General features: G+C 42.2%; 1 protein-coding gene across 2 annotated transcripts in view; it reads right to left on the bottom strand.

Moving 5' to 3' along the window:
* The window catches only part of CCDC138 (coiled-coil domain containing 138), a 30,047-nt gene extending 16,752 nt beyond the window's left edge, over positions 1-13,295 (bottom strand). The window contains exons 1-7 of one of the 2 annotated variants that reach the window (XM_075265123.1): positions 13,256-13,295; positions 10,997-11,049; positions 7,506-7,632; positions 6,192-6,277; positions 5,921-6,108; positions 4,460-4,618; positions 2,243-2,362 (exon numbers count right to left, since the gene is read on the bottom strand). In XM_075265123.1, the coding sequence (XP_075121224.1) occupies positions 2,243-2,362; positions 4,460-4,618; positions 5,921-6,108; positions 6,192-6,277; positions 7,506-7,615 (663 nt within the window). In that variant the 5' untranslated portion in view covers positions 7,616-7,632; positions 10,997-11,049; positions 13,256-13,295. Of the gene's footprint in view, positions 1-2,242; positions 2,363-4,459; positions 4,619-5,920; positions 6,109-6,191; positions 6,353-7,505; positions 7,633-10,996; positions 11,050-13,255 lie in introns of those variants that run through there. The other variant, XM_075265125.1, reaches the window with a different exon arrangement.
* Positions 13,296-13,585: the final 290 nt, after the last annotated feature.

Raw genomic sequence — 13,585 nt, 5'->3', positions numbered from 1 at the left:
AATGGAATAAACATCTGCTTTTACTGTGCACTGGACCGATCATTCTTCAGCATCTCACAACTTACATTGTAGGAAAAGTCTTCTACACTCACCGGCCACTTTATTAGGTACACCTGTCCAACTGCTCGTTAACACTTAATTTCTAATCAGCCAATCACATGGCGGCAACTCAGTGCATTTAGGCATGTAGACATGGTCAAGACAATCTCCTGCAGTTCAAACCGAGCATCAGTATGGGGAAGAAAGGTGATTTGAGTGCCTTTGAACGTGGCATGGTTGTTGGTGCCAGAAGGGCTGGTCTGAGTATTTCAGAAACTGCTGATCTACTGGGATTTTCACGCACAACCATCTCTAGGGTTTACTGAGAATGGTCCGAAAAAGAAAAAACATCCAGTGAGCGGCAGTTCTGTGGGCGGAAATGCGTTGTTGATGCCAGAGGTCAGAGGAGAATGGCCAGACTGGTTCGAGCTGATAGAAAGGCAACAGTGACTCAAATAGCCACCCGTTACAACCAAGGTAGCCAGAAGAGCATCTCTGAATGCACAGTACGTCGAACTTTGAGGCAGATGGGCTACAGCAGCAGAAGACCACACCGAGTGCCACTCCTTTCAGCTAAGAACAGGAAACTGAGGCTACAATTTGCACAAGCTCATCGAAATTGGACAATTGAAGATTGGAAAAATGTTGCCTGGTCTGATGAGTCTCGATTTCTGCTGCGACATTCGGATGGTAGGGTCAGAATTTGGCGTCAACAACATGAAAGCATGGATCCATCCTGCCTTGTATCGGTAACGGTTCAGGCTGGTGGTGGTGGTGTCATGGTGTGGGGAATATTTTCTTGGCACTCTTTGGGCCCCTTGGTACCAATTGAGCATCGTTGCAACGCCAAAGCCTACCTGAGTATTGTTGCTGACCATGTCCATCCCTTTATGACCACAATGTACCCAACATCTGATGGCTACTTTCAGCAGGATAATGCGCCATGTCATAAAGCTGGAATCATCTCAGACTGGTGTCTTGAACATGACAATGAGTTCACTGTACTCCAATGGCCTCCACAGTCACCAGATCTCAATCCAATAGAGCATCTTTGGGATGTGGTGGAACGGGAGATTCGCATCATGGATGTGCAGCCGACAAATCTGCGGCAACTGTGTGATGCCATCATGTCAATATGGACCAAAATCTCTGAGGAATGCTTCCAGCACCTTGTTGAATCTATGCCACGAAGAATTGAGGCAGTTCTGAAGGCAAAAGGGGGTCCAACCCATTACTAGCATGGTGTACCTAATAAAGTGGCCGGTGAGTGTATGTACTTGTAGCTACTTCTGGCTGCTTGTGCGATTACATATGGGATGTAAACAAACAGTAGTAATTATAATGAATAGGGGAGGGGGCAGACTGCTCTTTATTGTACACACCCTTTGCATCAGATTCAAATGTAAAATGTGCTGCAGCCATAATGGGAATATCAGCAGCAGAAAAACTGGTAGGACACCATATATAAAGGCTTATACAATCATAGACCAGACTGCCCAGAAAGACCCTGCACATATTTCAACTTTTAATTAAAAATGTAGGTACAGTTTAATCAATATGAACTTGCATCAATTATTTAAATTATTTTGCATCTATGCCATACTTTTTAACACTACCATTAGCTAAAGGTTATGCCACTAACAAAGGTATACAATCAGAATGGCTGATATGTGAATAACTCAAATCAAAATTCAAACAAATGACATATAGTGGGTGTGGCATGTAAAAAAGGAGTGTCCGAAAATAATCGCTTATTCATCGGAATAGACGCAAAATGTTCAATTAATCATGATTTTGATCATAATCGCCAAGTCCAAATATCAAGCAACAAAACTAACTGCACTGATTGCTCAAGGACTAGTGGAAGTAGAGAAAGATTCCAATTCCACTGTAATCGATGGAGCGGTGCCTATTATCACATGCTAAGAACTGGAGTTGATGGAGGTAGTGAAAGGTCCTCCTTAAAGGGGTTGTCCCGGAAATACTGTTTGTTTGTTTTTTCCCCCAAGGGAAAGAGAAAAAAAAAAAAAAAACACCCAAAAAGACAGGTGAGTATGTTTGGTTCTTTTAATTATGATTTTTCTCCTTCTCTGGCCTCCAGGAAATAAAAATGGATTTCCTGGACTACCCCTTTAAGTAATCACACATTCTATGATAGTAAGACAGATTCTCATATATGCTAAGTGAGTAAGGTCAGTCTTACCTGCTTTTTTAAGGTATCATTCATTTCCTTTAAAGTATCAAAAGATGACTTCAATCTTTTGTTCTCCTTGATCTTCTCTTTGAGGGTATCTGACAGCTGTTTTACCTCTACATCATGCTGCTGCAAAGAAACCAATACAAAATGTTATAACTAGTATTAGTTATATCAAAGTAATATTTGCTTGGCAAAACAATCCACATAATAGCACCACAACATTATTGTAAAAGCATAAAAATAAGTTTAACTACTCATCCATCAACAACGAACAAAAAGAATATCAGAATATTAAAGAGTATGAAACAGGATTTCAAAAGGCTAAAGTTGTAATATCAAAGAAAATGAATGATCAACTTGTCCTCAAAGAAAAATCAAAACGATAGCTCAGAGTGTGTGCACATTTTATTACTACCATATGTCGGAAAAGGATCTTACTTATATCAATGTGCAACTGAACCCCCATGGTATCCACTCTGTTTCTACAGTGCTTATGTGATGTTAAATGGCATTGAGTAATATACTTGTAATGTCTGACCAGCTTTACAGAGGACCTTTCATCAGATCGGGCACATGCAGTTTTATATACTGCTGGAAAGCTGACTGTGCGCTGAATTCCGTGCACTATCGGCTTTCCCGATCTGTGCCCGGTGTAAAGCTCTATCGGTCCCGATACCGCAGCGCTTTACAGTCAGAAGGGCGTTTCTGACACTTAACCAGGGAAGCCCTTCTGCCCAGCAGCGCCTATAGTGCAGTACAGTGTGAGCGGGGAGGAACGCTCCCTCCCTCTGCTCACACAGTTCGTCCATAGACGAGTATTATCAGGAGGGGAGGGGGCGTTCCTCCCCGCTCACACAGTACAGCGCGATAGGCGCTGCTGGGCAGAAGGGCGTCCCTGGCTAAGTGTCAGAAATGCCCTTCTGACTGTAAAGCGCTACTTTACCGGGACCAATAGCGCTTTACACCATGCACAGATCGGGAAAGCCGATAGTGCTGGAGAGTACTACCTCTTTTTTTTTAGCTTACAATATCAAAAACTTCAAACATTTCATAAAATTGACAATCTTAGTTCTTAACCCATATAATCCCTCACTCTCTACTCCGGATGGAGCATGTTTTGAATAAGAGAAGAACGTACCTCAATAGTTTAATTAAAATGTATCAGCCAAAACCAATGTGTGACAATGACCTAAGCCAAATACAACTGGCCCTGGAGATGGTGTGCACAAAATAAGCAGCTAATAATACACGTAACCTGAGCATGATGTACCAATGTGGAACTGTTTAAAGATCTGTACCACTTGATTTATTCTCTAAATTGTTTCAAGATGTTTGAACTGGAAAATGACATACCTTTTATTTTGGGACATATGGTATGAGAATGTTGTTTGATGTGTCCTGTATAAGATGTGTTACCCAAGTTGTTAGTCACACTATGGAAACTATGCCATGTTCAAAGAAATCTATTAGAAGATTATGAAAATCTACGAAGGCATAAAAAAACAAAGCTAGAAACATAAGAAACGTAAAAGGAATATTTACATTACATGGCGCAAGACAAAATGCTTTGATTAACCACAGGGGTTTTGAGGTTGCAAGATTATGTGTTTATGAGGTTGTGTGCAAGTGTAAATATCTGTGTATACAGCAGGTTTTATTTAATAACTCTCATATTACATTATAGATTTTTAAAGTTATTCATACACTTAGAAAAACAATGTCCTCCTTCAACTACTATGCCAAGATACACCCGCTGTCTCCTACAGAGATTCGCCACAAATTCTAAAATCCGTGGAGAGAAAAGTCCTGCATGGAGGACTTTGCTCTCCGTTGAAAACCCAATGGACACCATTATAGTCTATGGGGTCAGCGTGTAACCCTTTTTTTTTTTTTTTTTTTTTTAGCATACAGGCTCTCCGTTGTTCGGATCCGCATGTAACTCAGCGCATGGCAGAAGTTATCAGCACTGAGGAAAAATGACATACATGTATGGTTATTTATATATTTAGCATTTTTATTAGTATATATTAAAAAGGATCAACATAATGATGGTCTTTCCTCAGCGTAGGCTATCAGCTCAATCAGGGATAAGCCATCGATAGGCTAGAATACTCCAGAAGGCCCCTCCAAAACGGTTACAGATCAGAAATGTTACTGAGGCAACCCTACTGTACCTAATAGAAAGGAGAGATCTAAAAGACAATTGCAGGAAAAATAAATTACCTGTTTCATTATTCGAAATTTCTCATGTACAATTTCTTCCACATCTTTTATCTTGCTCAGCGTGGCCTGGTGTTTTAGAAGCATCTCCTCCTTTTCTATTAAACACTGCTCTTGCCTTTTCAGCTGAAGGGTATATTCTTGCTGGGACATTCTCTCTTGCTAGGTAAAGCAGAAACATATCAAACAGCTGCTGTGCACAAACAAGCAATACTGTGATGTCATCTTCAACAGCCATTAAAGTTACTATTAATATTGTAGCTATTATGAACATTAAAAGACCAACTCCAATTGTAAAATAATTAAATATTATATATTAATATTTTATAACTAATTTAATAAATGCAAAGATTATTGCATATTTGCTTTCATACTAATTTAGCTTTGACATAATTATATACATATATGTTAGAGTCTAAGTATTAGACATTAATACTAATACATAATAGAGCAATTATTCCATACGTCATATGTATGGAATACATATGGAGTATGGAAAATAAAGATCAAAGTTTGTCTTACTAACTCCCCACCCTGCCAGATAACCAGATACTAGGCTTATCGATACAAAATTGGTGTCCACGCCCGTGAACCAAAGTGGAGAGTCAGTAACAAACAGCAGTTCTCACCCTGGCATGCGCAAGCCATGCATGAAATTGCGAGGATAGTAATTCATTGCATCGCCTCCATGTTATACTTCTCTTTACCTGCAGCTGATGCCACATCTAGCTGCAGATGGTCACAACTTTCTCTAGCAAAAGTCACACATCACTGCCATGGCTTTAAGGTTTGGATATGTTCATACCTGAATCTGTTAGAAGCCTTTAGGCTGCATTCACACAGAGTTTTTTTGGTCAGGAATTTGGTCAGGAAAAGTCTGCTTCAGGAAAATTCATGAGGCGTTTTTTTTAAGTGTTTTTCAGGCGTTTCCGCCTGAAAAAAAATAAATGCAAATCAATGGGAGGTGGAAAATCTGCCTGGCGTCTTTTTGACAGGCCGGAATCCACCTGAAGAATGGACATATTCATTCTAGTTTCCGCTAGCAGATTTTACTGCTAGAGGAAAATCCACTAGCAGAAAAAAAAAAAAGATTACATAGGTGAGGCGTTTTTTGGTCAGGATTTTGAGGCAGATTCCGGACTCAAAAACTCTGTGTGAAGGCAGCCTTTGTTGTCAGAAATAGCAGACAAAACAGTGCAGCATACTTCCCCTTTTTTGTCTGGTAAAGTGACAGCCTTCATGAAGGAAAACAAACGTACCCCTTTAGTCAATGGACTTTGTGAGGCGCTACTGTAGATAGCAAAACTGTCCACATCTTGCATTTAACTTTTCTGTGACGCAGATGTGGCGCTAGGTATAAAGGGTTTGCCAGTGGTGACAAAAGAGTGACAAAATCCTTTAGAAGTCTGTATAAACACAGATACCTACTTTATCAGTTTTTAGTCCTCTGTTAAAATTTCCTACCTGCAGTTTTTGATAGATTTCCGATAGCTCTTCATATATATCATGGATTTCAGAAGGCAAAACATTTGGGCTTCTTAGTGCAGTGTTTTGTGGCTTTCTCATACTGTGTTTAGAACCAGCAGGCCCACTCACTAGAAGGGATGGTTCAGTGTACGTATTGGCTAGTAAGTGAGATGGCAAAGTGACATCTAGAAGAAAATAAATAAAAGTTTTTATGGTAACAGCAGATACAAGACAGTGATGTCATATATGTATTACTAGGCCTTCTTACCTGTTTCTGTATACAAGTGGCTATTAGAATCCTGCACTGGACATACTTCATCATCAGTGTATTCATCTGTGATCTCTAGTTTAAGGCTTAAATCATAAAAATAATCAATCCTAATATCAGAATTGAAAGATAGGTTTCGCATGGTCTGAATTTTCTATGACCTATGAAAGACTATAACTGTAAACACTTCCACAAACATCTATCCCTATTTCTATGCAGTGATATAAATATAGGTTTGCATATGATCAACCATAGACATACTGTAGATATTAAGAGAAATATATTTAATAGTCAGTTTGCTTATGTCTGTACCAATTTTTACTATCTCAGTCAACCCCTTTAACCTCTTACTACTTTCTTATACCATTATTTGTTATGTTTGATCATACTCTACTACTACACACTGTGGAATCAGAAGGATTGACTGTCAAAGTGACAACCTAGAACTGAACCTAGTACTAAAATAGATTATTTTACATCTCAAAGTGTACAGTTCTCTTAACCTAAACACACCAATATAAATAATAATAATTAGAGATGAGCGAGTACTGTTCGGATCAGCCGATCCGAACAGCACGCTCCATAGAAATGAATGGATGCACTTGGTACTTCCGCTTTGACGGCGGCCGGCCGCTTAACCCCCCGCGTGCCGGCTACGTCCATTCATTTCTATGCGAGCATGCTGTTCGGATCGGCTGATCCGAACAGTACTCGCTCATCTCTAATAATAATCGTAAGTGTCTGATTGGTGGAGGTGCGATTGCGACTTCCATTTCTATGGAAATGCTGGAGATGGTGAACTAACAACATTTTCAAACCAAGTACTCCCTCATAATAAACAAGTTCCAACTGAGTATCCCCAAGGGACACCATGGTGTCCATCACGTGGCTGATCCTGCTCCTGATCTGGCGAAATAAAACTAGCATGCCAAGCAGATTCTTTTGTTCATGGGGGCACCTGTGGTAGATGCACAATAAAAATTCTCAGGCTCTTTTAGCTTCTCACCAGCTTTTCTTTCATCGGATAATAGATCAGAAGCTATTTGTCTACCCGTTGCTGTACAGAAGATTCACCCCCTTAATCCTAAACCCAATGTCTTCTTATATTTGCCTTTGCTTGGTGGCCACTTTGTCTCAATATTTGAAAACTGTAGATGATTTTGGCGGCACTAGTCCCCTGGAGTCTCAGAGCCTGGACACTCACTAAATCTGATACTTCCAGAGCACTGGTTCTCAGCCACAGCACATATTTCCTGAGACTGCACAGTGCACTGATGTAATGTGACTTTAGTGTACGATATTTACATAGTTTACCTATTACAGTCACGAATCCTCCGCAGTAAATCCCGGAGAGCTTTATTATAATGTTTCTTCTCAAGGAGGGTTACAGAAGGGGATGCTGGGGACATCCCAGAGTCTGCCATTTGACAACCCAGGTGAACTGTAAAACAATAATAATAAAAAAGAATATACAGTGCACCGCTAGGAAACCACATACTGCAGAGCATAAGCCATATCAATACAACAGTCATGGCCAAAAGTTTTGAGAATGATACAAATATTAATTTTTACAAAGTCTACTGCTTCAGATTTTCTAATGGCAATTTGCATATACTCCAGAATGTTATAAAGGGTGATCAGCTTAACAGCAATTACTTGCAAAGTCAATATTTGCCTAGAAAATGAACTTTATCCCCCAAAACACATTTTAACATCATTGCAGCCCTGCTAAGGACCAGCTAACATCGTTTCAGTGATTGCTCCATTAACACAGGTGTGGGTGTTGATGAGGACAGGGCTGGAGATCAATCTGTCATGATTAAGTAAGAATGACACCACTGGACACTTTAAAAGGAGGCTGGTGCTTGGCATCATTGTTTCTCTTCTGTTAACCATGGTTATCTCTAAAGAAACGCGTGCAGTCATCATTGCACTGCACAAAAATGGCCTAACAGGGAAGAGTATCGCAGCTAGAAAGATTGCACCTCAATCAACAATCTATCGCATCATCAAGAACTTCAAGGAGAGAGGTTCCATTGTTGACAAAAAGGCTCCAGGGCACCCAAGAAAGACCAGCAAGCACCAGGACCGTCTCTTAAAAGTGTTTCAGCTGCAGGATCAGGCAATCAGCAGTGCAGAGCTTGCTCAGGAATGGCAGCAGGCAGGTGTGAGTGCATCTGCACGCACTGTGAGGCAGAGACTCTTGGAGCAAGGCCTGGTCTCAAGGAGGGCAGCAAAGAAGCCACTTCTCTCCAGAAAAAACATCAGGGACAGACTGATATTCTGCAAAAGGTACAGGGAGTGGACTGCTGAGGACTGGGGTAAAGTCATTTTCTCTGATAAATCCCCTTTTCGATTGTTTGGGACATCTGGAAAACAGCTTATTCGGAGAAGATGAGGTGAGCGCTACCACCAGTCTTGCCTCATGACAACTGTAAAGCATCCTGAAACCATTCATGTGTGGGGTTGCTTCTCAGCCAAGGGAATCGGCTCTCTCACAGTCTTGCCTAAAAACACAGCCATGAATAAAGAATGGTACCAGAATGTCCTCCAAGATCAACTTCTCCCAACCGTCCAAGAGCAGTTTGGCGATCAACAATGCCTTTTCCAGCATGATGGAGCACCTTGCCATAAAGCAAAGGTGATAACTAAATGGCTCAGGGAACAAAACAGAGAGATTTTGGGTCCATGGCCTGGAAACTTCCCAGATCTTAATCCCATTGAGAACTTGAGGTCAATCATCAAGAGACGGGTGGACAAACAAAAACCTACAAATTCTGACGAAATGCAAGCAGTGATTGTGCAAGAATGGACTGCTATCAGTCAGGATTTGGTCCAGAAGTTGATTGAGAGCATGCCAGGGAGAATTGCAGAGGTCCTGAAGAAGAAGGGTCAACACTGCAAATATTGACTTGCTGCATTAACTCATTCTAACTGTCAATATAAGCTTTTATTACTCATAATATGATTGCAATTATATTTCTGTATGTGATAAAAACATCTGACAAACACACATAAAAACCAGAGGGCAGCAGATCATGTGAAAATATAAGATTTGTGTCATTCTCAAAACTTTTGGCCATGACTGTAGAATCATTAAAATTCTAGTTTGGTACATATGACATTTTATTCTAGAAAATTATGACAGAAAACGAAAAATTACATTAGTCTTGCCTATTGTGTGGTAATGCTGTCCATACACATGCAACACACATAAGACAGCTGTTGACCAAAAATCATTTAAAGGGGCTCTATCATTGGGAAAAGCCATTTTTAACTAATCACATCCTTGCATAGCCCTTAGAAAGTCTATTCCACACCTACCTTTAGTATGTAAATTGCCTCAGTGGCTTTTGAATGAGCCTGTTTTTATTCATATGCTAATTAGCTTCCAGCCAGAACAGGAAGTTCCCAGCAGCACTCGTCTCTGCTATTATCTCCTACGTGTGTGTGTGCAAACATGAAGCTGAGTCATCATCAGCAGCAGCAACCTGCGCTGTATACACGCATAGGAAAGAATAGCAAATGGGGTGCACGATGCATCGTGCACCATGTCTAATTAGCATATGCATAAAAACGGACTTATTCAAAAACCGCTGAGGCAATTTACATACTAAAGGTAGGTGTGGAATAGCCTTTCTAAAGGCTATGCAAGGATGTGATTAGTTGAAAATGACTTTTCCCAGTGATAGAGCCCCTTTAACCTGCAGTTGATGCACCGATTACTCCATACACATGCATGCTCTGCTAAGCAGCTCATGTGCACTGAATACAAGAGGGGAGAAAGCAGTTACCAGAAACCTCTGCCAGCTTAAGTACCTTAGAACAAAAATATTAAGGGCAGGTTCACACCTGCGCCCGAATTCCGTTATGCAGGTTTCAGTTTCCTGCCCGAGAAACCGGGCAGCAGACGGAAACCAGCAGGGACCTTTCAAACCCATTCATTTGAATGAGTTTGAAAAGTGTCCGCTGGTGAGCGCCAGTGAGCATTTTGTGCTCTCCGTGGCGAAACAGGTTTTTATTTTTAACCGGACACAAAGTCGGACATGCAGGACTTTGTGTCTGGTTACAAAAAAAAAAAAAAATGGTGTCGCCGCAGAGAGTACAAAACGCTCACTGGCGCTTAGTGAATGCAGGTTTCTGTCTTCTGCTGGCAGAAAACAGAAACCTGCATAATGGAGTTCGGGCGCAGGTGTGAACCCGCCCTTAGCTGTTGATATCTTACCTGACCTTTATCTCCTTTGATATCTACCAAAAGTGTCATGAAGCCCCCACACACATTACATGGTCTGCCATTCTCATCTTACTCAGCAGATTGTGGCAAGAATCATATAATATGCATGGACAACTTTAGGCTACAATGAGCAAAAATCTCTCCAATAATAAAAACAAATATAGTACATTGAATGAACGGTTTACGGGGACACCCCGAATGGATTACCGAACTCATTAAAAAGTGGTTAGCTAAGAAACCACATGGACCCCATAGATACAATGGGGTCTGTGTGTTTTCCACGCGGTGTCCACATGAATCATGCGGATAAAAAAGTACTGCAAGTCTATGGGGTCCGTGTGGTTTCTTAGCTAACTGCTTTTTAATGTGTTCGGTTTTCCGAATACTGAACGCAGATGTGAACCAGGCCTCACCAGTTTATTCCTGCAGCTATGTTCCAGGCTGTTACTTATACTGATCCACTTGTAGGGCACATTAGTCACGTCCTCTGTGAGCATTTGTCTGCATCCCTGATACCACATCACGTTTCGTGCTCTATGTTCACAATTTGAGAATGTAAACAAAGACTCACCTTAGTAGGTATATCCAAGGGATCTTCTAGACGTTCCAAAAACTGTCTTGTTACTAAGGTAAAAAACTACAATTAAATAAATATTGACAAAAATATCAATGCTACCAAACTGACAAAAAATTAGCTGTATTCACTTACATAGTGCTAGGAAATTTTCCACAGCCCTGAGTATTCTTATCTAATTATTGTCAGTAATAAAAAGAGAAACTATTATAATAAAATTTTAGAAGGAAATTACTTTGAAAGGGTTTTACTAGAATATAGATATTGATGACCTATATGTATAAGATAGGTAATCAATATTAGAATGGTGGGAGACTGATAACCGGGAACTGCAGAATCAACCATCGGGAGCTGTGGCTACTCAGGCAGTGAGAAACAGGTCCTGGCTGTATAATACAACTGCAAGCGGCAGCGACGTGTGTGGTATGGCAGCGGTATGCCTGAACTGCATAAATGAATAGCGCAGGTGAAGAGAAAAGAAAAGTCGGAATTGTAGGACTTTTTTTTTACTCTGATTTCTGATTGACTTTAGGTACTATTCCGTTATCGGGCCAGCAGCAGCGCATTTCAGCACCAGCTTTCGGGACAGCAGTTCAGTTCAGCAGCGGGAATTACAATGACATCCGAGGACTGCTGGCCCGATGCTTGTGCCCAGTAGCCAGTACATCAATGACCCCCCCCTCCATCTCCTCCTCCTTCCAGTGCTGCCCCCCAGCTCTCCTTACATCTACCCCGTACCCTCTCCCCGCCACATGACTAAGCCGATGCTGGCCCGATGATAGAGGCCGTGCTTGTGTGTAGTAGGCAGTACATCGATCGATGCCCTCATCCTCCTCTTCCTTCCAGTGCTGCCCCCCAGCTCTTCTTACATCTGCCCCGTACCCTCTCCCTGTAATAGGCCTCACCGTAAATCTTGAGCAATGAATGCTACTAGATAGCCGCCGGACGCTGCAGAAAGTTTGTCCCTCCGGCTCGCTGTAGCTCACCGTTCCTATAGTCGGCGTGTTTCTTGTCAGGGCCTGGATTGAGCCCCGGTGTCTTTCCTTTCGGTCTCGGTACTAGCGCTGAGGTGAGGCCTAGTCGTGTGGCGGGGAGAGGGTACGGGGAAGATGTAAGGAGAGCTGGGGGGCAGCACTGGCAGGAGGAGAAGGATGGGGGAGGGGGGTCATCGATGTACTGGTTACTGGGCACAAGCATCGGGCCAGCAGTCCTCGGATGTCATTGTAATTCCCGCTGCTGAACTGCTGTCCCGAAAGCTGCTGCTGAACTGCGCTGCTGCTGGCCCGATAACGGAATAGTACCTGACTTTATGCCAGAGGGTACGAGCAGAGACTCTGACGCAAACGTGAATGTAGCCTTGGTGAAATGTCTCATTTGATTGCCACTGTACCCCTGAACAATCTTGCGTTATTAAATCTATCCAAAAGATATGGCGCCTGGATGGTTATATGTAAATTAAATGAACGGTCAGGAGGGCGGTGTCAAGAGCCGGTAAGGGGTGTGATCCTGAGCAATGACACTGGCTCTGAATCACTGTTTGATAGTACAGAGCCCAAGTAGCATATCATACACCAAAACTATTTGTATTGATTGCTCGGGAACGGTGGGAGCTAGAACTGAAATTGGTGGAGATGGTGAAGGTCCATTTAAAGTGATTTTCCCCACAAAAATATATATCACATACTAGTAGGGAATTTAGATTGTGAGCCATATACAAGTAATGCTAGGTTCATACTAGTGTTTGGGAGCATTCACATGGAGTAAATGCGTGTATATTTTTGGAAAATGCACGTGTAAAAATAAGACTCCCATTGACTTCAATGCTCCGATTGCAGGACTTTTCTCCCTCCCAATTTTAAGCGGAATCATGGATGGAGAGGCTGAAATGCTGGTGTGAGCTTAGTGTTAGAGAAATCCATACTCCCTCTGCTCTGCCCCCTCCTCTATAACATGCTTCAGATTAAACCTCATGATCACAGTGACATTGTCTAGTAGCTGCACTGTATTTTCCTGTATACTACACAATGAGTATGGCACCAACAGCAGTATGTCTAATGCGGATACATCAGGGTTACTATGCACATTACTGCAGGATAGAACTCATGGAGCATACGTAGAAGGATATGAACACCATGACAGAGGCGGATACCGTCACTGAGCGCCACCACTATTGCCCCCTGCCTCCGCCAGACATGTACGGTCTATTGAGCATGACGTCATCCCTCCACCATTAGCTTGCTGCACACGTTACTTTACCAGACTCTGCGTCCTGCTCATCTGCTCCGGTATAACAGCGACGCACGTGACGTCACCAGCACCTCTACCAGAGACCGGAAGTGCTATGGACTGCCCGCCCTGACGCTCGGTATCTGTGACAACGAACTGCCTGGTGCAGTGAGGCGGGAGTGTTGTGTAGCGTCACTGTATGTAGCGGGATGGGGCGCTCACCCTGGACTAGGCTAGATAAGGGATAATGGCTGCCGGGAACTAGGAGGCCGTGTTTACATAAAAGCTCATTAGCCACCAAGGAAACCCGTGCAATGCTGTCTGTACCAGGCAGAGAAATGGCGGACCAAGACCAGGGAA

The sequence above is a fragment of the Leptodactylus fuscus genome, chromosome 2 (assembly GCF_031893055.1).
Source record: "Leptodactylus fuscus isolate aLepFus1 chromosome 2, aLepFus1.hap2, whole genome shotgun sequence".
NCBI classification, from domain to species: Eukaryota; Metazoa; Chordata; class Amphibia; order Anura; family Leptodactylidae; genus Leptodactylus; species Leptodactylus fuscus.
The sequence above is the reverse complement of the archived record's forward strand: the minus strand, read 5'-3'. Positions and strand labels throughout refer to the sequence as shown.